At 38.9% G+C, this 24,770-nt stretch overlaps 1 protein-coding gene across 1 annotated transcript; it reads left to right on the top strand.

Moving 5' to 3' along the window:
- Positions 1-133: 133 nt before the first annotated feature.
- FBLN7 (fibulin 7) lies at positions 134-23,656 on the top strand. Its single transcript, XM_014052335.2, has 8 exons — positions 134-444; positions 4,694-4,853; positions 5,942-6,112; positions 9,156-9,278; positions 10,074-10,211; positions 10,656-10,793; positions 18,119-18,257; positions 21,533-23,656. The coding sequence occupies exons 1-8, from the start codon at positions 361-363 to the stop codon at positions 21,903-21,905; spliced, it is 1,326 nt and encodes a 441-aa protein (XP_013907810.2). The 5' UTR covers positions 134-360; the 3' UTR covers positions 21,906-23,656.
- Positions 23,657-24,770: the final 1,114 nt, after the last annotated feature.

Here is a 24,770-nt window from a genome sequence, read left to right on the forward strand (position 1 = left end):
CCCTGCCCTGCCCTGGAGGCGCTGTGGGAGAGAAGAGCAGTACTTCCAGCAAACTAGCCAGCCCCTTCGAGAGGCAGCGATCGCAGGTATGAACTTAAAGGCGGGGGAGCGCGGCGCAACTCCCCCTCTTCCAGGGACCTGTTCTGCAGCCAAGGCCGGCGGCGTCTCCGAGGAGAAGCGGAAACCGAGGAGCGGGGCACTTCTAGCTGGCTGGGGAAAGCTGCCGCGCGCCTTAGCTGCCGTTCCCGCTGCTCTCATCTCCAGGCTGGGCAGGAGAGCTCAGTTCGTGCGGAGAAGCCCTTACTCACACTTACTCCACTTTGCTGCCCCGGCCAGGCGCAACGGTAGCAGAGCACAGCCATGATTTCCGCACGGCGATACAGTCTCTGCAGCCTCGTCCTCGTCTTGTGCCTAGCGGCCGGTCAAGAGTTGCAGGTTTCCCAGGTAAGGGGGCTCTGCCACGCGTCCCTCCTTTCCTACTAAAGGTATATAAGGTAATGCCATACCTTGGCATTTTCTGCAGTGAATGGATGGAACTGCGAGAGGGGCTTTTTCTTTTAAAGAATTTGAGCTGTCTCCTCTTTTACCTGTCCTTTGTCTTTTTGTTTGTTTGTTCGCTTTCTTTTTTGGCCAAGGCAAAGAAGCAAAGGTAAAAAGTGACTGGCTAGGTTACCTTTTAGTACAGCCTCACTTCAGATCAAGCGGGAAGGGAGACAGGATGCTTCCAGACAAGAGGAGCCTTGCTCTAGCCCAGGGTTTCTTAACCTTGGTAGCTTAAAGATGTATGGACATCAACTTCCAGACGGTTGCAGCCAGCCAATAGCAGAATAACAAAGTTGGAAGGGACCTTGAAGGTCCTCTAGTCCAACCCCCTGCTCAAGCAGGGAGCCCTGTTCTAGATAAATGGTTGTTCAATCTCTTCATAAAAATCTCCAGTGTTGAAGCATCCACAACTTCTAGTTGTTTACTGATTAATTGTTCACACTGTAAGGAAATTTCTCCTTAGTTCTAGATTGGTTCTCTCTTTGATTAGTTTCCACCCATTGCTTCTTGTTCTACCCTCAGATGCTTTGGAGAATAGCTTGACTCCCTCTTCTTTATAGCATCCCCTCAGATAACTACTATCATGTTTCCCCTAGTCCTTCTTTTCATTAAACTAGACATACCCAATTCCTGCAATTGTTCTTCCTATGTTTGAGCCTCCAGTCCTCTAATCATCTTTGCTGCTCTTCTCTGCACTCTTTCTAGAGTCTCCACTTTTTTTATATATCATGACGACCAAAACTGGATCCTGTGTTACAAGTTTGGTCTTACCAAGGCATTATAAAGTGGTATTGACATTTCATGTGATCTTGATTCTCTGTTCTCTCAGTTAATGCAGCTTGGAACTACATTGGCTTTTTTGGCAGCTGCATCACACTGCTGGCTCATATTTAAGTGATTATCTACTAGCACTCTAAGATTCCTCTCACATTATTACTATTGAGCCAGGTACCACTTATTCTATAGCTGTTCATATAAGTTCTCTTGCCTAAATGTAGTTATGTAGTTACTTTTCTCACTATTGAATTCCATTTTGTTAGCTAGGGCCCAGTGTTCAAGTCTGTCAAGATCCTTTTGTATATTGAGCCTATCTTCTGGAGGGTCGGCTATTCATGGTGTTATCTGCAAATTTGATGAGTTCACCTTCCCCTCATCAAAATCATTGCTGAATATATTTTCATCATGATGAAGATATTTTAAAGTTCAGAGTTAGGTCCTTTAAGAAGGGCACAAAATAGAAGTGATAGAAGATGCGATGATAGACTGGCATTTAAAACAGCAAGTCAGAAATTTGATCAATAACATTGATACAATCATTTTTATTTTATTAGGGAAAATATGGAAATAGCCTTGCCATCACAGATATCTTAGTTCCATGAATGTTAGCCTAGAGGAAGAAATGTGTTCAGCTCCAAACATGCTGGATTTATTATTACTTTCACAGTTGAATTGGTATTATCAGCAGCTATCAGTAGTTGCAAGAGAAATTGCAATTTTTGTACAGTATTTGTTCATTATGTATCTACAATCCCTTGTTAGAAAATCAAATCAAATATTGCTCCACAAATACCTAAACTAATCACTCAAGTTACTACATATTTAGTGATTTCAAGTCACATTGCTGGTATACTAAAAACAAGTTATTTAGTGTAATAAGGTTTACTGTATTTAAGTGTATCACAACAGTTTAAGTTAAACATAATCCTTTCTTAAAAAGATTTTATAACAATATACAGCTCGGCTTTTGCCTTTCTTGGAATATGCTGCATACCACACACAATAAGCATCTTGGACAGGAAAAAGCCTCGCTAACTATTTCCTAAGCCTGGCATAAATGTAATTTTGCAATTTTTAAAAAGAAAAGTCACATATAATGACTCCAGTTCCCAATATTAGCATTGACTGTGAGTAATGGTAAAACTAATTCACAACAAATTCCTTTTTATAGTATCTTTATCTGTCTCTTGCAGCTAAATCACTTTACACAAGTTCATGAATGCCTGGATGCAATTGTGTGCACATGTGAATATATTTGTTGAGTGATAAAACAAGCAAAAATAAATCTATACGCTGCTATTGTAGAAGGAAGGGTAAAACTACAGTTAAGATGCAGTTAGGAGTATCGGTATAGAAATAACATTTCAATGCCATAGTTATCATTGCTTTGAGAACAATGCAGCCTCTTAACATGAAAGGGCTTTCTTGGCTGCTTTCTCTGAACATGTCTCAAGGCCAAAGTACACAGGAATGAACATCTTGGTCCAGGACAGCAATGCAAAGTTGTGCAGTGATAGTAGCTGTTCAGTGGAACTCAGCCTTATGTCCTTGCCTTTAATTGGCTGGCCAGTCATTGATGACACGTTTTCTCAAATGTCACTCAAAAAGGTCTCTGAATTTTCCTGCTGATCATTATGACATCCAAAGTAGAAGGCTGCTCACTCATACCCATTCCTGTTTCTTCATGAGGCTCTCAGGATTCAGTAGATCCTGGTTTTGATCTGAACTATGCAGAAAGTTCAATCAAAGGTTCGGTTTCTGGTTGTTCTACTCCATTTTTCAGGCGTCAGTACCCTGGCAGCTTCTCCAGCCTGATCTCCGCTGTAGACTGCAACTCCTAAAATTCTCGTTTTGCATTTTACTGGCTCTGTGGCAGAAAATTCTGGGATTCATCTCAACACAGCTGGAGAGTGTTGACCAGATTGAATCAGGATGCCTTAAGGACAAGACACATGAGGACAAGATAGTTCCAAGGATCTATTATTGTCTGTCTGGGATATTAATGAGTCAAGGGCTAACCTAATAAAATTTTATTTGCTATATATAGAAATTACAGTTGTACCTTGTCTATCCTATTGTTTCTTGACAGTTTCAGCTAGAACAAATTATAATTTGCTATATAACACCAGAGAAATTGTGTAGAAAAGCGACCCCCAACCTTTTGGACACCAGGAACCAGGGAAACATGGTTTTGCACACTATTTAGATCCTGCACATGTGCAGATGAAGTTTCATTCACTTGCATGGCCCAGTTCCTAATAGGTCAAAGACTGGGACCAGTCCACTGCCCAGGGGTTGGGGAGCCCTGGTATAGAATGTACAAATGCACTTCATATGTATGTTGGACATGTGAACAAGAAGGGACATTTTATCACGCATGGTGGACATGTAAACAAGCTAGGAAATTTTGGATTTAAATATATATACTAATTTAGAGGGTTTTAAAAATTGCTCTACAACCGAGTCCAGAAGTCTTCCTCTTCAGGCAAATAGTTGGGAAAAAAAGTAATGAAACTTTATTTTTCTGTATGATAACCTTAACCAGATTGTTGGATGCACAAAATAGAAAGACCTACTATGGAGGAATAGTTGGCGCAGATGATGGAACTTGCTAAGAGGGCCAAACTAATTTCTTTGATTAGAGACAATATCTAGGTTTATTGGTGACTGGAAACTCCTTATGAACTATGCATAAAAGAGAAAAAAATCTTATAATTTGTGGTTTTGAAAATTAGACAGGATAGAATATGGAGAGAGTCAGAAACTTTAGAGAAAGAGATAAATTTATAATTCTATTCATAACAGCTGTGAAGAAGACTGGAAGTTACTTCTTTGTATCCCTTTTCTTTATTTTTCTATTACTTTTTCTTTCATTCTTGCACTTACAAGTTTTCTATTTGTTTTTTTCCCTTGCTTGTTTTATATTAGTGGTTTTTATCTTTGTTTTTAATTTTTTTTAAATAAAATTATTTTTATAAAATTACAATCTAATATCAGGTAGTGCCAAACTATTATATAGCAGTGATGAACAATATTATAAAACATTTGTGTCAACAGCAGCATTATGCATATTCTTTTGACACAATGAATATCTTACAGATTGGTGAGTATGTTGTTTTGTGTGTGTTCATTAGGAAATGCCCAATATTACTTTTTCAGGTAATATTATGATTTTCCTAGAATGGCATTGGACAACTTATTCTACCTGCAAGAAATTAAAAGGCTACTTTTTGTCTCTTTAAGGAAATGCAGATTATAAATAATGTAGAAAAAACATTAGAATACATCATTTTCAATATACATTGAATGTTATGGTTTGTACATGTGACATGTTTACATGTATCAATCTATTATTTTTCTTTCTTTTCCATAGAACTGCATGACAAAACAGCAACTCCTGGCTACCATCCGCCAAATGCACCAATTTCTCAAAGGCCAGGAAACACGGTTTGTTGAGGGACTACGCATAATGAAACACCGACTCACAACTCTGCAGAACACTGTGACTAAAGCTATCCCAGACCCTCAAACTGGTAAAAATAATAGAGCTTCTTCAGAGGATGTGGCAGGAATCTTGTTCAGGTTGAGCTCATTAACCAAAGTGAAATTATAGGATAAGGATGGACCCTCTTGGCATCCTACATCCATGACTCATGCTTTCCTAAAAGCAGCCACCTCACACTTTGGCTGACCACACAAAACACAAAAATAGTTAGCTAATGTGTAGGTTGGTGTGGAAAATCATATAATGGAATCTTTAAAGCAGCCGAAATATTCCAAGATCTGAGAAAACCTCTGTCTCTATCCACACACAATAGTTAAACTCCTGGTTAATTGAACCAAGATTTTTCCAGATTTCTTCAAAGTCCAATGAGGGTGACCTATAATGTGCGATATCAACTTCCAATATTTCCTGGGCAGCACAGTCATTCAGGAAGGTAACACATTTGAAGGGCACTCAGGGTGCAGATGGTGTATTTATTTATTTAATTCATCCAATGTTATAAGTTATGCAAAAACACTTAACCACCACAGACAAATCACTTGACACAAGTGCATACAACATACTGGGCAAAAATGTGATTATTTCAGAGCTGGATATATCATGTAAACTCATGAATTATATAGAGATTGTGAAGCATCTAAACAGATACACTGAAACAGGCTTAGTGAAATTGCAAAAAAACCAAAATGTTCTTTCTTCAAAAAAAAAAACCCTATCAAGATTTTTATCACACAAATGCAAGCTTTCCCAAAAGAGTCAGTTCAAATATGTTATGTTTATTATCTATAATTTACAAAATAATTGGATTATTTCCAGATAATTATGGTGTTTGTAAATCATGAGTTGAATATTTCTGGGGGATGCATAGTTTAATCTCTTCATAATCAAATTATGCAAAGTTTTAATGATATGGACAATTTGAGCATCCCTAAATTAATCAATTTACAATATATGAATTTGAGATTAGAAAGGCTTGTGAGAAAGGTGATGTTTGAGTTGCATTTTAAGATTACTAAATCTCATGTAGACACAGATCTCATGTGGTTAGAGAAGGTCTCTGGATGTTTGTCTTATTCCTACTGACCATCTCTATCTTCTGCCAAACTCTGCTTGCAGTGTTCTGTCCTAGATTGGAAGCTCCAGTGAATGGCAAAAAATTTGGCACAAAGAATTTGGTGGGACATGAAGTCCATTTTAACTGTGATCCTGGATTTCAGCTTGTTGGTTCCAATTCTCGAGTGTGTCAGCCAAATGGCAGCTGGACTGGAGAAGTTCCACACTGCAAAGGTACTGTCTTCCTATTTCTTGGCTGGGGCATAGAAACCTCCCATCTATTTGTCAGAATACCTACAATGTGTAGCTAGAAGAATGCCATCATGGCAATCGTGCCACATCACGTGTCTATGTACAGAGTTGACCTAGACTAGAGGAATATGCTAAATAGAGATCAATCAAGGTAATATTCAAACTGCATAGACACAACTGATGCAAGTTGTTCTCCTTTTGTTACTAGTAGCCTGGCAGGGAGTGGAGGGAACCTGTTCACTCTGCAACTTTAGTAGGATATTTGAGAACAGGAGGGGGAAATTAAATTATTTTAATTTCAGAATAAGGAATAGTTTAGTGGCATCATTGGAAGCATCCTGAGAAAGCTAATCCAACAACATAATTGCAAGGAACTATATCATATATTCTCCTGTGTAGTTCTATTAGTTTATTCTTTCATTCTGGCAACACTGTTCACCTTTAATCATTCTTTTTTGCCAGATCATATAGCTGATCAGCTAGGAGAACCTCCATATACTATTTCACCCAAACTTGTACAAATAACATTCTCTCATGTCTGAATTATACAAGTATTAGGCTTGAACACAATCTGCTTCATCCCAAAACATGGCTTGAAATGGCAAGTGATTATGAGTGAAAAAAGACACTTGCTAAATAAGGCTATTATAACTGCTAATAGGTGCTTTTGCCAATCTAATCTAGTACCAGACATAAGTGAATTGCTAATTACATCTTGGGATACCACTTATTTAAATAAATTAGCATTACATAAGCTCTAGAGCCACAATTACGAAACTCCCAATCAGCAATTCCTCATTAATTTAATGTATGTTTACGGTATACAGCCTACAATTCTGCTCTTGGTCTTTCCCTTGTGTAGTTAAGGGGAATAAAATGCAATAAGCTTTGATTTCTAGATGTTTTCTTCTTTCTTTCCTTGCTCCTTAGCTTTTGACAGCTATTACCCAGATGAAGTTTTTCCCCTCTCTCTTTTGTCTCCAAGCCAGAAAAAAATCATAACTTCTTAAATTACTGTCTTTCAGACTGCCATTAAAATGCAGATGTTAAAAAAGAAAAACTGAATTTTCAGAATGGTATTAAAATGTTATTTGAAACCCCTGGAATTGGGTGGGGATTTTTTTTAATCAAATCTTTCAAGATGTGCACAAAAATCAAATAAAGCTTCACAACAAAAATGAAGCATTCTAGCTAAGTCAAGTGAAACCATTAAAAAAAAGGAAAGAGTATCAGGGGCATTTTTTGCAGGTACATAATAGGAAGACGGAGAATATGATTGTCAGAAATCTTCTGCTGAATGACTGGAATCACAAATAGGAATTGGGACATAAAGACATTCCCCAATGCAGAATTTTGAGTGAAGTCCCTCTTCTGTCCTTTGAAATGCAGTCTTTCTTTCCTTCCTTTCGTCTCAAGCACTGTCCTAATGTAAAGGGTGTGTCAAGTTAAGGATGGATGAGATGAACTTGCATATACATCCATACATATGCCCAATGTGATGGAAGAGGAGGAGGAATTAGCTTGCCTTTTCTTGTTGTTGTTTTGCTCTATTTTGTTTAAATTTTCACACGCTCCTTCTTAGTGAGATTAAATTTTTCAGGCCCCTGCACACAGTCTGCGTAGCCAGGGCTGTTTGTTTAAAGGAATTCTTTCTCATTGTGCAAAATGCTAATGCACCATTGAACCTGTGCCTAAGCTACTGTGAGAAGGCTGCTTGCACAGCCCTCCATTGTGGCTGAAGATATGGAAATGTTGCCTTTAAACAGATGTGACCCACAGCGTTAGCCCCTTATTTCTATTCAGAAGCGAGGAATGAATGAAGACAGTGCTCTGTATAATCTACATAGAATTTTTTTTTCACAGTGACTCTTGGGTTATGCAAAAAGGATTTGGTGGCTGACCTGTGGGCAAAAAATATTGCTTTTGAAACCACCTTAAAGTGTTTTTATACTACAGCCCTCAGTACCTGTTCCCTCAGGGGGCCAGATAAGAATTTCAGCTCATTGGAAGTTTCGATATGTGGGTGAAACAAGAGGGGGTTAGTTAAACCCCTTACAGTGATTATTCAATAACTTCATGGTTTGAGGACCTCCAATTATTTAAAATATCCTAATAATAATAGTTGGGCTTTTGGCAGATGCAAAGCTACAGCCATCCTACAAAGGCCTATTTCTTCAAGAAATTCCACACCACACTCATTATTTCAATGGATAACAAACTCAGGAAAGGCAAAAGGCAGATCAATAGGAATGACGGAGCCATCCGGCTTGCTTCTTCAGAGAGAATTATGTGGGGCTTTGCTCCTTCTTGTAAGATAGTGCCTTCAAAAACTAAATACAGGCTTTTCAGTTCCCATCTCTTTCCTGCACAATTACAGAAGAAAATGTGGGATCACATCTGCAGTTGTGTTATGGTTCTAAAGATCTTTCAGCCTTTTAGAAAAAGGCTACTATTGTGGAGATGCTCCTTTTGATACCACTACCACTATCAAGAGGCAGGTTGAAGTTTCCACTTTGACTGATGCCAGCAGGACATGATTTTGGGTTAGAAGCCGAGAGTGAGGGCCTATCTTTGCAGAATGAGCCAGAGATTCCCTCTCTTCCATGTAACAGAATTAGCCTCGATAATTTTGAGATAAAATCATAAATATTGCCATTTAAAGCACAAAAACCTCTGTGAGTCTTTGAAGTTCAAGATCCAGAATGATCCCCTCAGGGAAGAGAAAGGATATAATTTCCCACCCTTGCTAGAGTGGGTGGAACACTCACTCTGCTGAAGACGGTAAGAAGTACGAGTACCTAAAACTACAACTCAATCCACACCTTTTATGAATTTGTTCAAATACATGTGTGCAAAAGCCAATACAGGGACTACATTATCCCTTTACCGTATATCAATTGATTTTGCTTCTCATCCAAGGACAATTGATTGTTTTCTGTAGGCAACATTTTATATGCTTACACAATGCAGCTTGTGAGCTGAAAGAAACAAATTTTCTAAGTATGTAATTTCCTTCTTTAATCAGATATTAGTCTGTGCGCAAATCAATGCCGAAATGGAGGAACATGTATAGAGACAGGTGACCAGGTTCAATGCATTTGTTCACAAGAATGGACCGGCCCCAATTGCCAGTATGAAACCCAGACAGGTTTGTATTTTTCTGGGGGAGGGGTTGAGGGTTAAGGATGGTAGAATTGAAATGTTTCACTCCTCTTTTCTTTTATGCACCAAGGGAAGATGCATAGTATGCGGCAAACAATGGTTAGCTCAAGTCATAATTTGCTGTTTAAATTAGGATTTGCTGCAAAATGTATACTTGCAATTTCCTCCATTTTTGCAAAAGGCAGAAGAAAACCTGAATGTATTGTAGAAGAGGGGGGGAACTACTCTTTGTATAAATATGAAAACAATCATAAGGAAAAAGAAAGAAATAGTATGAAGAAAGATTAGGTCAAGAGGAAGAACAATTTTTATTTGTTATATTTATAGCCTGTATTTCCTCAAGAGCAGCATATAGCATTTAACTCTACAAGGTAGAGAATGACTGGACCAATTTTCCCCAGCAAGTTTTCACTCTGATCTCCCCAGTATTAGTCAACACCTCAACTATTACACCACACTGGACCTGGTTTTCCTTTCATTAAATTAATTTTTATCGAAGAATTTTACACAGTAAAAAAAAAAAGCACAGTTTTAAGAAAGAAAGAAAATAGTGAATAAAGAGAAAAGAAAAACATGTTTTCAGCAAAAAGTATATAAAATTAGAGCAAACCCCTCTTGCTAATAACACTAAACTAAATGATGTCATTTAGTTTGGTAATAAAACGTCTCCATGAAAACCACCAAGTTCAGAGAACATCAAGGACCCAACTGGTCAACCCTGAGCTACAAATATTTCTTAATATTTCTTCTATCGGTAATTTCTTCCTACTTCTTTTTTCAGTACCTCCAGCATGGAGCATAACAAATGACCCAGCTTTCAGTCGCAAGCCGCGGTGTGCCCAATTAGATCGAATGCAACACTGCCGCTGTGAAGCGGGCTTCCATATGAGTGGCACTACAGAAGACAGTATTTGCCAGGGTAAGAGATCATTTGAACGATACCCCTGAACAGAAAAAGTGATGAGCTGTTCCTGCTTCCAGATCAGTTTAACCCCAGTTTCAACATCAAAATCTACTATTGGTAGCACTAGTATTTCATCTCTGTATTTTACACCTTCGGGTGGTCCTGACCAGGAAACCAGCATCATTACAGATACAAAATGTCATTTGAATTTTTAACATCAGGATCTGGTTGTTTTCGCAATTTTCTTCTAGTCAGTTTTGCTCCAATTTTTAAAAGCAATAGCTAATGGCTAAATCATGGTTACACTTATCTCTCCTCCCCCTAACAATATGAATTGCATTATCTTTGATATCAGTGCAGTTATATTCCAGGAACACTTCTCACTCTTCTTGCTAACTCAGCTACATAATGATGTATTTTGTTCCTGCAAGAATGTCATGTCAGTTTCTTTCCTGGCAGATGTGAATGAATGTGAAATTTACAAGCTGGAGGGAGCCTCTCGTCTGTGTATGCATGCTTGCATCAACACTCCTGGCTCTTACCACTGCTCCTGCCCGCCTGGATACAAGCTCTTCAATGATGGGAAAAACTGTGAAGGTGACATAGAGCTTTTCTTTTTACTAAATAATGGAACAGGTGGCATTTAATAGAAGCTACATAACTTTCCTCCCCAAACATAGGCTTCATGCAGCATGTCATGCTGCAAATATGAAACGTGTGCTAGAATTTGCACACATAGCTCATCATCGTCACTTTCTTTTGCTTTGGCCTAAAACCTGTTATATGACTTTTACTACTTGCAAATCATCCTTTATAGTTTAATGTTTTATAGGACCCGAGCTAGTACAGGTAGTCTTTGACTTGTGACCCCAGTTGAACCCAAAATTTCCCATTGCTAAGCAAAACAGTTGTGACGTGACTTTTGCTCCATTTTCCAACCTTTTCGACCGCAGTCGTTAAGCAAATCACTGCTGCTGTTAAGTGAATCTAGCTTTCCTCCATTGACTTTGCTTGTTGGAAGCCAGTTGGGAAGGTTACAAGTCCTAAGTGAATTTCCCATTTAGGAGTTTCTCTATCCCTATGGGTTCACCCTTGTTTTCAATTTCAAATATGTTTTATTTTCATTTTCATTTCATACAGTCACATATATACTGTGCATAACCGGGGCGATATAACATTGAGCAATAAACACAGCCATCCTTGTCAAGAATACTCCCCAAAATACAAACCCAATATACCACTTCAACCCTTCATACACCCTTTCTTTCACCCCGCTCCAACTTTCCTTTCTCCCCTCCAACATTCCCCTCTACCCTACTTCCCCTCACCCTTGTTTTGTCAACTTTCTGTTTCGTAGGATATCTCACTTCTATTAAATATCACAATGGCTAGGAAGAATCCTAGGTTCCTTCCCTTCTTTCTTCTGCTCCATTCTCATCTTTGCCTTGGACTGGGCCCTTGTAGTTACTCCCAATATTTTAGCCTCCTTCTCCTTTTCTCTGAGTCCAACCTTAAGTGGAAAATCAGTTCCAATCACTAGATTGCATGGCAAATTATGGAGAACTCCTACCATCATTACATGGTCTTTTTCCTGTGGCCTTGGACTTTAACCAATGTGATTATCCCAGTTTGCCCAAACTCAATTGTAAGAGGCTCTTTCCCCATAGATGCTGCCTTCTTGACTCAATGATTTAGCAATGTTCATCTACTCCACAGTATCTACCATACTAAGCCTCTCACTGTAAATCCATTAACTTTTGCTGGGATCATATTTTTCTTCCCAGTAATGCTTGCACTACTGCAGCCATTCCTTTTCCCCCTGGCTTTTATAGTCTCTGGACAAATAGCCACTTTTCCCACAGTTGAAATAATTATGAGTTTCTCTGACCTCCCAAGGCCTTCCTGTAAGTTGGGTAGAAGCTAAAGTCTTCTTTACTCATTCTACCTTTCTCTCTACCAGCTCCTTAAAGTTCTTAAATTCTAGAACAGGCTTTTTTATTCTCCTCTCTCCTTCTGTATCTTCCCTTCCAATATCCTCTGACTTTTGTTCTGCCTGAAGTCCTAAGCTAGTTCAATTGCCTTTTGATTGACTCTGGGCTGTATTGTTACACCCAAGACATTAATTTGATATAAAGTACTTGTAGAAAATGTTCTAAACTTAGTCCTCTACCACTCTTTCCTTTCTTACTTTGTCTGGCCTCAGTCTTCCAACCAAGCCCACAACTCATGAACTCCATGTTTGTCTTAAGGTGTAATTTCTAAGCTCCACCTATAGGGAGTGGCATCATATCTGTATAGAATTATTCCTTTGACATGAGAGTAATCCACTACTCTTGCGGGAAAACTACATATAAGGTTCCCTGTTAAACATGGGCCTGGTCACCCATTCACTTTCAGACCATTTACAAGAGGTAGCCATTCTTTTGAACATGGTTAAATAGGGTATGTCTTCTTCCTCTGCCAACTTGGGGATTTTAATGTCTTTGAGACCACCTCCACTCTCTATAGACTTTACACACTGTAGGGCTGAGTATGCCTCTTCTAGTGATTGTATCCCTTTAAGCAGGTCTAACAACCTCCTAATCTCTTTTCTTGCCTCTCTTTCACTCCTTTCCCATTCCAATCTATTTTTCCTTTCTTTCTCCCTCTAAAGCATCTCCTTTTTTAAATTTCCCTCTGCTGCTGCCTTATCAGTTTTATGATATTGGCTCTAGTATCTCTGCCTAGTCCCATTTCAGGCTGGTCTGCCATTTGCTTTGGCTTTACAACAGGAGCCTCTTCTAAGGGAGAATATGTCCCTTCTGCCTTTTCCATGCCTTTTTATTTGGTGTAGGCTCGGATAAGAAGCTTGGTTTCTGCAGTCAAGATGCTGGTTAATTGTTGCAAAGATTGAACAGAGTAAGGGCCAATACTTTTACTTTGCCAAAGTACTTTCTTAGCCAAAGTTTATTTTTTCATGAAAGTGTTTAAAACAGTCTAAGCCACCCACACTTGTGGGCTTACCACCTTCTGTTAATGTCCCACTTTTTATGAATATCCTACTTTTTGGATATCCCACCTTCTTTGGATATCCCATTGCTATAACCACTTTATCACAGGTTCTTTTACCTGTACCCCAGTTAGTGGGCTCCAAAATCCAAGAGTCAATACAACCACACAGGTACCTGGTAACACATACACACAAGTTTTCAAAGTCTAGTTGTCAGTGCTCACATACTCCACTCCTTCCCCTTCTACTACACCTCCTTCTACCATTCCAGTTACTACTCCAAGTCCCATTGCTGGAGAGAATTAGCTTCACAAACACACCTCTCCCTTCTCCCTTCTCCCTTCTCCCTTCTCCCTTCTCCCTTCTCCCTTCTCCCTTCTCCCTTCTCCCTTCTCCCTTCTCCCTTCTCCCTTCTCCCTTCTCCCTTCTCCCTTCTCCCTTCTCCCTTCTCCCTTCTCCCTTCTCCCTTCTCCCTTCCTCCCTCCCTCTCTCTTTAACACCGGGAACTGCCTCTCTGCTCAGCTTTTATAACCAACAGTTGCTGAGCTGCCTAGGAAGAGGGCTTAACTTAAAGAGACAGAGCTACAGTAAAACAGCTTCTGGCCAATTTGTAGGCAGCCTGTTGTCTCACAATGTTGATGCCCAAATGGGATATAAACCATATCAAGAATGAAAGGAGGGCTGCAATCCCCATAAAAACTTTTGCCATCTTGACTTTCCATTATCATAGTTCGCAGACTTCTGTGATTTCCTGCATTTTGATGTGGATTTGATGCCTAGTTAAAATACAACAGTTTGGGCATCAGATTTCCTACAGATAAGACATTTGTGATGCACCATAATGTGAAATGCTAGGTGTGAATGCTGACAGAAGAATTCCCTCAAATAAAATATTTGTTGTATTGCAGTTAAGGTATGTGGGAAGGTATGGTGGTGAGGTGCCAAGAGCTGTCTCAGCCCAAAAAGGGACATTGTACCATGAAGTATGTGCTCAATTCCTGGGCTTCTATAGAAAATTGACTTTGAATGATGACAGAAATGAGTTAATCTTAGTGTTGATTCAGTTTCTTCATTTAAATGAGTCTGAGTCTTAAATGAGAAAGGCCTGAATTTAACCAGCTTTAAAGTTCTTAGCAATCACTTGAGAAAACCATTTTAATCTCTACACCTTTCCTTGGTAAAGTATTTTTACAGTAGAAACAAAAAGTGTTGAGAGGAAACTCAAATGGATACAGATGACTAAAAACTGAATTGTGATATGATATTAATTTTAGCAGAGAAGTACCTTCATCTTACACTAAAACAGAGTTAGCTTGAGAGATCAGTAAAATGGGTACTGGGTAGAAAAAGTGAAGAAGGAAAATTTCTTCCCCTTTTTTCATAATACTATACAAGAGCTGAATTATCTCCTAGAATTATGTCATAAAAGTTTTGGGATGGATAAAAGAAATACATATATTACATACAAAATAGTTAAATAAAGACATTCTCTGTCATCAATTGGTGGTTTAATAAGTTACTTGAGTAACTATATACATCTATTCCTCTGCTTATGACATTAGGCTCAGTGGTGGGATTCAATTTTTTTTACTACCGGTTCTGTGGCCGTGGCTTGGTAGGTGTGACATGGCTTGGTGGCCGTGGCTTGGTGGGGCATAGCAGGGGAAGGATACTGTAAAATTTCCATTCCCTCCCCACTCCAGAGGAAGGTTACTGCAAAATCCCCATTCCCTCCCGATCACCTGGGACTCGGGAGGCAGAGAATAGATGGGGGCGGGGCCAGTGAGAGGTGGTATTTACTGGTTCTCCGAACTACTCAAAATTTCCGCTACCGGTTCTCTAAAATTAGTCATAACCTGCTGAATTCAACTTCTGATCAGGCTGCTTACTGGCTGAACAAAACGCCAGCCAGGTTTTTCTTATATTCATTCTCTCATGCATAGAAAATCATCCCACGGTGTCATCACTTTGCATACATAAGATTCAACTGTCTCAATCTGCTTTTTCCTATGTACATGTATGCCTACATCATGTATAGTAATATAGTACAAGCTTTGAAAATTGATTGAAAAGTGCTTTGGATTTCATACTATAGGAGACCATGGGAAGGTAAAAATGTCAAGGTGCAATCTGTTACCATACAAAGATCCACTCTTTTTTTTTCATACTTCATGTATGAAAATACTTCATGAAAATACTTGAATACTTTTTTCATACTTCATGTCAGCTGTGACTAGGGGGGCATTTGCCCAGGTTTGCCTGGTGCACCAGTTGCGCCCCTACCTGAACCGGGAGGCTCTCACAACAGTCACTCGTGCCCTTGTGACCTCTAGGCTGGAATACTGCAATGTGCTCTACATGGGGCTGCCCTTGAAGAGTATTCGGCGACTTCAGCTAGTCCAGAATGTGGCCACGCGAGCGATTGTGGGTGCACTGCGCTTCACCCACATAACACCTATCCTCCGCGAGCTGCACTGGCTACCTGTCGATCTCCGGATACGCTTCAAGGTGCTACTTGTCACCCATAAAGCCCTTCATGGTAGTGGATCTGGGTACTTGAGAGACCGCCTATTGCCAATTACCTCCACGCGACCCGATTAGATCCCATAGACTAGGCCTCCTCCGAGTTCCATCTGCCGGTCAATGCCGACTGGCAACTACGCGGAGGAGAGCCTTCTTGGTGGCAGCTCCGACCTTATGGAACGATCTCCCCGTGGAGATTCGTACCCTCACCACCCTCCAGACTTTCCGCACAGCCCTTAAAATCTGGCTATCCCGTCAGGCCTGGGGCTAAAGATTGTAACCCACCCGAATGGTATGAATGTTGTGCTTTTAATTATGTATTGTTTACGTGTTAAATGTTTGCTTCCCCCCCTTTGAGTTGTAAGCCGCCCTGAGTCCCCCCAGGGAAAAGGGCGGCATATAAATAAACTTAAAATCAAATCAAATCAAATATATATGGCATATGCAAAAAGGGGCTGGACTACCATCCTGATTTTCTTTTTAATGCTCCTGCTCCATGTAAGTCTGAATGTAGCATTTTTCATTTTATTAAGAAAGCATCTTTATTCCTAAGAATACCTTGAATTCCCAGCCATTCTCAAAAATAAAATGGTGGATAGTCACAGCATGATGAGATGGAACAATATTCATCTTCTTAAAAAAACAACAACACACAAATGATTGCCGACATGTTAAAGAACAATGGTTACAGGATCCATGTTTCTTCTGCATATCTAAGTGCTTTGTGGTTGCCCACATCCACCCTGGCAGCCACTTCTGAACATGCAAGCCTTCCGAGAGAATCCACCGAGAATAAAAATTATTAATTTGGCAGCTGTGACTGAGCAATCGAATCACCACCTACTTTTTGTATGTGTGCAACACATTAAAAAAGTAGAAATTTAATCACATCACTGTTGTCATTTTGATGCTTTTCACCCCTCTGAAGATGCCCCTAAGCTACTACCTACGCACCATAAACTGCACAACTTCAAAAGATTCTCAACAATAAGCTCTTAAAAGACCAAATATTTTTGCTAGCCTTAAAATTTGGGACTCTCTGGTATAAATAGGTTAATAAGGAAGCAATCTTATGTAAACTTACCCTGCTGCCTCCTGCTGCATTTTTTCCATTACTTAAAGTTATTACTATTCTTAGAAAACTATGTATTTCTTATGTAATGCTAAGATGTTTTGCTTTGATATAAAACTAAAGTGCACATCTTAATGCAACTTATGGCTCATAACATTTAGATGAAGTCCCACAGACATCCAAAGATTGTCTAAATCAGAGAGGGGAAAAATTAAATGAATAATAATTGGTGAGTGAGGAATCCTATTAGTTATCCTGAATTTAGTTTTAATTTTGCTCACACAGACACTTCTATGGATTGCAGCCCCTAGCACTTCACCCAGAGGCCAATTACAGCCTTGATGTGGAAAAAGTGAAGCTACAAAAAGAATAGATTTCAAGGGGGTTTCAGCAATGCTCAGATAAAATCCATAGAAGTCAAATAAAATGAGGAAACAAGTACAGTTAAAAGCAATAGTATCTAAAGTATGCAGTTCAAAACAAAAATAGAAAAATGCCATTAGATCTATCCAAGGTGCTTTTCCAGATAGTAGAAGTTTGGTGATTCTGAATTCTCTGACCGGCGTTTAACGGTGATGATGTGATAAACAATTAGGTCACTTAACTGTAATAAAACTTTACTTGAGCATTAGTCTTGTTCTTGAAAAGGGGATGTATGAAAGTGGAATGAACTGCCTCAGGAAGTAGTGAGATCATCTTCACTGGATGGTGTGGGGATATCTAATACTCTGTACTGAAGAGGGCAGAGGAGAGGAGGTTATTGTGTTTTCCCCAAAATAAACAGGGTCTTATTTTCTTTTGATCCCCCCAAATAAGCGCTTGGCCTTATTTTCGGTGAGGTCTTATTATTTTTGAGGTGCCGGAGGCAGCGAGCATGGTCACCTCGTACTGCTGCTGCGTTGTAATATTTAGGGGAGGGCTTATTTTAGCACATGCGCTCAAAAGCCCGATTGGACTTATTGGACTTATCATCCGGGTAAACAGGGTAGCTACTTGTCCATTCACACAGAATATGCTCTTGTTTAGGTATGGCAATGGAAATTTTGGCAGCAAATTCTCAGCCATGGTCCAGTAGCAGATCATATATTTGATTTCTATGGATTTACATCAAAAAGGTCTCAGGCTTAGTCTTTGGCAGCTCCATATAGGACAGTGCAAGAATTCTGGAATTCTTGCACTGGAATCCACCCCATCAATATGGAGTCTACAAAAATTGATGGACCATTAATCTGACTCCACATAAGGCAGCTTCTGTGTTTCTGTTTGAATTGACTGTCTGCCAACCTCAAAAGAGTTGAATCTATTTCTCTATCACTCACTCTTCTGTTTACCTTGCAGATATAGATGAATGTGCACTTTCATTGCACAGCTGCATTAGGGGAACAACATGCATTAACATCGGAGGAAGCTTTCAGTGTGTCAAGCCAGAGTGTCCCCAGACTGGTGGAAATGTCAGCTATGTGAAAACATCATCCTTGTAAGTAACATCACCCTCCCACCAAAACGCCCAGGTGGTGCAATGGTTAGAATGCAGTATTGCAGGCAAACTCTGCCCACAACCAGTTTGATCCTGATCAGCTCAAGGTTGACTCAGTCTTCCATCCTTTTGAGGTCAGTAAAACGAGGACCCAGATTGCTGGGGGAGATACGTATGCTGATTCTGTAAAATGCTTACAGAATGCTGTAAAGCACTATGGAATGATACATAAGTCTCAGTACTATTGATATTGCTATAATAAGAAATCAGTTTTCCCCCAACATGATGCCTTTCAGATGAGTTAAATTACAACTCCAGTTGTTTTCAATCACTGAGAAACAAAAATTGCTTCCACAACAGAAATCTGCATTAATCCATTTTTTTAAAAGTGTATATTTTCTGTAACAACTGGCTAGCATTATAAAAATACAACTATCATATGCCCTCCTCCTGTTAAATAATTCAAAACACCATTATTTAGTAGTGGCTTTTAAATGGTGACTAACCACTTAAAGCTTCTCCATTGGTTCACTTCTGACTGAAGTTTTAGCATGAAACTGGCATCATTTATAATTTCCATTATGATTTCAATACCTCATAGGGATGTAATTTTGGCATTTTTAAAGTGTCAAAATGTAATTCTCATGCATCAGCAGATAATAAGAAAAGGCTGCTATGTATCCCACTTTTTGAAGATATTATTTAATTTCACTTTCAGCAGCTCTTCTGAGATTTGTCAGAGCTATAGTTCCTTGAATGACAACAGAGGTCCCCAAACTTGGCAACTTTAAGACTTGTGGACTTCAACTCACAGAACTCTCCAGCCAGCATACAGTAGCTATGCTGGCTGGAGAATTCTAGAAAGAATTTAAAAGAAAGAAGAAAGAATGTGTGGCATTATCTGCTCTACCATGATAACCTCTGATTGTCAGTTGGGTTCTTCAATAACAGAAAAAATACAGTAAAGAGGAAATCATTACTGGTCAGGAAATCCATAGTGATTATGGGTTGTGAAATGCCTTGTAAAACAAAGATTAAAATTAATAACTTGATGGTGAAGCTATTTTTGCTTGTTTGATCATAGACCAGAAAAATTTACAACTTGTATCTTGGTTTATTCAGTATAAATATTGTCCCTCTGGTCAGTGAGATTATTTGTTATGTCTTCTTTGATATGTGGCCAAAATATATATCATGCCTTAATGAGTCATTCTAGCCAATTGAGAAAATGCAGCTTTGTTTAAGTTTTGATAGCATCTTTGCTACAAACTGGCTAATGTAAGATACCTTTAAGCTTCATTGATTTGGATGAGAAAGCTAATCTTATGATTCAACTGGGTTTAAAATAACTTCATTTTCTTCTTTTACTATAAATCATTGCTATCTTAGAAAACCTGTGTTATTAGGCCAGAAATAAAATTGTTCATGTAACAAGAATTCAAATTTAATGTGATGTGTAATAATTGTATGCAATTATTTTAGACCATTTTATTCTGATATACTGAAAGAAATCTATATATAGATGGAGCCAGAGAAGAAAACAAATGTTATGGAGATGTGTAGCACCCCAGCAACCATATTTCCTTAAAGGTCCTCCAAATTTAGAATTACTGCACAAAAGAGGTTATTAGAGAGAATTTTTCTGCCCCCACTGTTGTATTCTTAATGAAATTGGACAGTTTCCTAATTCTAAATATAAAATATTTGGAGTTGGGGAGGACGTTGTTTTCCTTTCAGATAAATACAAATGTTTATCCATTCACTGGTACCCATGGATTCCTAAAGGAAGGGCACAATCATATGTTCAAATTTTATCCAAATAGATCTTTTTTTTATTCCTATCTCAATATTTTAATCTACTATTGCTGCCATTCCACAGATGGAAATAGTTTTGCACACATAAATTCCTTTGCTAGTTGGGAAATCTTGTAAACAAAGTCTGCTTTTATGTCTGCTAATCCAAAAATATAACATCTGGCAGAAGTATATTCCCTATTTACAAAGTTCAATATAAAGGGGGCTGTGTTTCTGTTTTGATAATAAGGAGAAACATTATCCCCATTTATTTCTAATGACTAGCTACATGCTATGCCTGGTTATAATAAGACCTTCGACACATCCAACTTCTGTTCTCAAGGCTAAAGAAACATGAAAGCTCTCAAGTACTACATAACTCACCATCAAAGTTATATGAAAAGGAAGGGATAAGGAAGCAGAAAAAGTTAAAATTGTAATTCTTGAACTTTCCTGCTTCTTTTTTATTTCTCATTGTTATGTCCATTTAGGTAGTCCTAATAAAGGCATAAAAGAACCAGTTTTGATGTAGTTAAGGTATTGCATTAGAAACCAGAAGACCATAAGTTCTCATCCTGCCTTTGATATAAAGCCAGTTGGGTGACCTTGGGCCAGTTACTCTCTCTCCATCCTAGGAAGAAAGGAGTGGCAAACTACTTCTGAAAGTTTGCTAAAATAACTGCAGAGACTAATCCTGGCAGAGACCAGGAGTAAACAGTGATTCAAAGGTATCCTCCACTAAAAAAAAATCGAGTTAGTTTGGTGAAACTATGAGTTTCAATCCTGATTTAGGCATGAAAACACTTGGGTGACCTTGGGCTGGTCATTCTCTCTTAGCCCTAAAAAAGGAGGTAATGCCAAATCACTTCCCAAATGTCTATGGATACCTGGAAAGTGAAAAAGCTTCTTGGATGACTTTAGAATTTAAACAGACAGGCACCTGCCATATCATACCCCACATCTAACAATTGTCAACAGGAAAGACAAAATAGTCTGGATAGTGGACATGGCAGTAACTAGAGACAGCAGAATAGAAAAAAAAAAGAACTGGAGAAGATGTCAAAAAAGAAAGACGTACAAGTAGAAATAGAATGACTGTGGCAAAAGTAAGCAAAGGTAGTACCAATAGTGATAGGCATCTTAGGTACAATCCAAAAACAACTGGAGCACCACTTGAATACCATCGGCATTGGCAAATTCACCATCAGTTGATGACAAAAGGTAGCTTTACTCGGAATGGCTTACATCCTGTGGCGGTATCTGTAACATCATCAAACATCCACATCTGCCTATCCCAGGCCCTTCAACAGGACAGGTAGACAAAAGTGCCAAATCCAGTCTGAACATCTGGCAGGCTGTGTGACACACCATGATGATAATGGTAATGATTGATAATGATAATAGCTATTTTCAAATTATACATTTGAATACTTCTTCTTAACCAAATCCTATATTGTTGCTTACTTTATTTTTCTTCACAGTCAATGTGAACGGAATCCATGTCCTATGGACAGCAGACCATGCCATCAAGCCCCCAAGACAATCTCCTTCCATTATCTCCCTCTGCCATCCAATCTTGCCACTCCCACTCCTCTCTTCCGCATGGCAACTGCTTCGGCACCTGGACGACCAGGTCCTGACAGTTTGCGGTTTGGAATTATAGGAGGAAACAGCCGAGGACATTTTGTGATGCAACGCTCGGACAGACAGACTGGAGAACTCATGCTGGTACAAAGGCTACAAGGGCCTCAGACCATAACAGTGGAGGTTGAGATGTCCGAGTATCTCGATCGCACCTTCCAAGCTAAACATGTTTCCAAAATTACCATCTTTGTATCAGTTTATGAATTTTAAAGAAAGTTGGTTCAGCGTGGGAGGAAAAACAATTTTTCATCAGAAATTTTCGTTTGGTTTCACCATTGGCTCCCATGTCAAAGACTCTAGAATTACATAAGAATGGCATCAAGCATGGCTTGGCTTTCTCACCCGAATTAATATTGTCCACTTCTTTTCAGCATTGCTGGCATGTAGCCTTTCTGCTTCTATCCTAACACACCTTTAGATGACCCGAAGCCCTTCAAAGAAGGGGAGAATAGCAGTGTAACCTATCTATCAATTATTGTTGCTCCAGCCACACTTTATACCCCATCTAGCTTCAACCTACTCTTTGTGACCCAATGCAGCATATTGTACATATAGATAGCCTGCCTTTAACAAGACTACCTGCATTCCAAAAAAAAAAAAACCTATAAGAAAGGAGAATATAAGATCCTTCTGTGGACAATGTGCCTAAGCAACTATATTATCACAGTAAGAGAGGTCATTCCTATTTTGTAACATTGCTACATAACATTAAATGTTGATTTGCTTGGAAAACAGATGCCTATCAATGGATAAACCATGGAGGTAAATCTGATTTTTATCAGACTTCTTTTCTAATAAATGCATGTTCGACTAGAGCAGCATTTCTCAAGCTTGGCAACTCTGGATGTCTGGATTTCAATGTCCAAAATTGTCCAGCCAGCATCTTAAAGTTGTCCAGATTGTGAAATAGTGGACTAGGTGCACATTTCCCTAACAGAAGTGTTGTACTTCAGGATCATAAAGCTTGGAAGAAGTTAATTGTTGCTGTTAGTTGCAAAGTCATGTCCAACCATCGCAACCCCATGGACACCATTCCTCCAGGCCTTCCTGTCCTCTATCATCCTCTGGAGTCCATTTAAGTTCACACCTACTGCTTCGGTGACTCCATCTAGCCACCTCATTCTCTGTCATCCCCTTCTTCTTTTGCCCTTCAGTTTTTCCCAGAATTAGGCTCTTCTCCAGTGAGTCCTTCCTTCTCATTAGGTGGCCAAAGTATTTGAGTTTCATCTTCAGGATCTGGCCTTTTAAAGAGCAGTCAGGGTTGATCTCCTCTAGGATTGACTGGTTTGATTGCCTTGCAGTCCAAGGGACTCTCAGGAGTCTTCTCCAGCACCATAGTTCAAAGGCCTCAATTCTTTGGCGCTCAGCCTTTCTTATGGTCCACCTTTTACAGCCATTATATCTGCCACAAATTCAATGCTGTACTCCAGAACTCAAATTAATAGTTTCTGTTTCTACCCTGTTTCCCTGAAAATAAGACCTCCCTGAATAATAAGCCGAATACGGCTTTTGAGCGTATGCGTTAAAATAAGCCCTCTCCTGAAAATAAGCCCTTTCCAAAAATATTGCAATGCAGCAGCAGCCATGAGGTGACCACCCTCCCACAACTCAAAAATAATAAGACCTCTCCAAAAATAAGCCCAAGTGCTTATTTTGGGGGTCAAAAGAAAATAAGACCCTGTCTTATTTTCAGGGAAACATAGTATCTCTGAAAGAACAACTTTCAGCAGAGTTGGGGGAAAATAATTTTCCTGCCTGAATGATGTACTTAATTTAATGCCATTTAATATTACAGCATTATAAAAAGTAGTATTTTACACTATTTTTTGTAAGCTAGTAACATTGATTTAGCCTGAGTTTTACTTTCATTTGTTAGCCAAGAAATTTAGCAGTATAAAAACGTGTTTGTGACTCCACCAGAAATATGATTCTGCTCTACTACAATAAAAATATTATTTCCTTTCAAATATTTTCTTTGGGCAAAGAAATGTAGGACAAAAGGCACTTATTAAACACAATTTTTGTATTTTTCGATGAATGTTTTAGATTTTATTTTTATCTTTAGATATACATCTTGGAACTGGATCACAGAAACCTATATATTTAGTCAAATTTGTCTTGTGTATTTACCGTATTTTTCAGATTATAAAACACACATAAATTTATAAGAGGAAAACAGAGGTATTTTGCCTCTGCGTGCCTAATTTTTGGGCCTTTTTATGGGCCTTTTTTGGCTCTTTTCCAAACTTTTTTTAGCTATTATCAAGGCTTTTTTGCCCATTTTAGGGTCTTTTCTGGCCAACTATTGGGGGGGGGGATTTTGAGGCTTTTTTCTGCCCATTTTGAGGCTTTTCTTGGCTCATTTCAAGGAACTTTTGTGGCCTGTTTTTGAGGCTTTTTTTCAGCCCGTTATTGAGGCTTTTTTGGTCCATTTTCTTCTGGAAAAACGGGCCGAAAAAAGCCAAAAAAATGGGCCAAGAAAAGCCTAAAAATGGGGCATAAAGCCTCAAAAATGGGCCCAAAAGAACTCAAAAATGGGCCGAAAAAAGCCTAAAAAATGGCCGGAAAAAAGCTGAAAAATGGGTGGAAAAAAGGCCTGAAAAAGGTCAGTTTATAAGACACACAGACATTTTCACCCCCTTTTGAGAGACAAAAAAGTGCATCTTATAGTCCGAAAAATATGGTAGTCTCCAGACTGGCTTTTTTTGTGCATGAATAAAAAAGAGATTCTCCATAACTATCAATAACATACAACTTCAGTAAACTTTAGAAGTCTGTAAATATATAAAGGCATTTGAATATATAATCAGCTTTCAAGTTACAGTTGAAATAGCAGGCTGATGAAAATAAAATCACAATAGAGATACTAGTGAGAATTACATAGGAAAGCAAATCTGGGCCAACAATAAAAAATGTTTTTTTAAAAGTGATTAATGTTAGATCTAGCTGTTTTATGTCCCTTCACTTCCTTTATGGAAAGCTATCGCAAGACATTTACATCACTAAATCCTGAACTGGAAGCCCACAAAACCAAGGGAAACTGAATGCACAGGCACAGTCTGCCAGAAATACTGC

This window comes from Thamnophis sirtalis, unplaced genomic scaffold (genome assembly GCF_051295495.1).
Source record: "Thamnophis sirtalis isolate CommonGarterSnake01/CBP01778 unplaced genomic scaffold, rThaSir2_p1.2 scaffold_6, whole genome shotgun sequence".
NCBI classification, from domain to species: Eukaryota; Metazoa; Chordata; class Lepidosauria; order Squamata; family Natricidae; genus Thamnophis; species Thamnophis sirtalis.

Bases quoted from the DNA above. Each gene is read 5' to 3' on its own strand.
- FBLN7 (XM_014052335.2), top strand. From the start codon at position 361: ATGATTTCCGCACGGCGATACAGTCTCTGCAGCCTCGTCCTCGTCTTG. The intron at 4,854-5,941 runs GTAAAAATAATA...CTCTGCTTGCAG, and splicing joins TATCCCAGACCCTCAAACTG to TGTTCTGTCCTAGATTGGAA. The intron at 6,113-9,155 runs GTACTGTCTTCC...TTCTTTAATCAG, and splicing joins AGAAGTTCCACACTGCAAAG to ATATTAGTCTGTGCGCAAAT.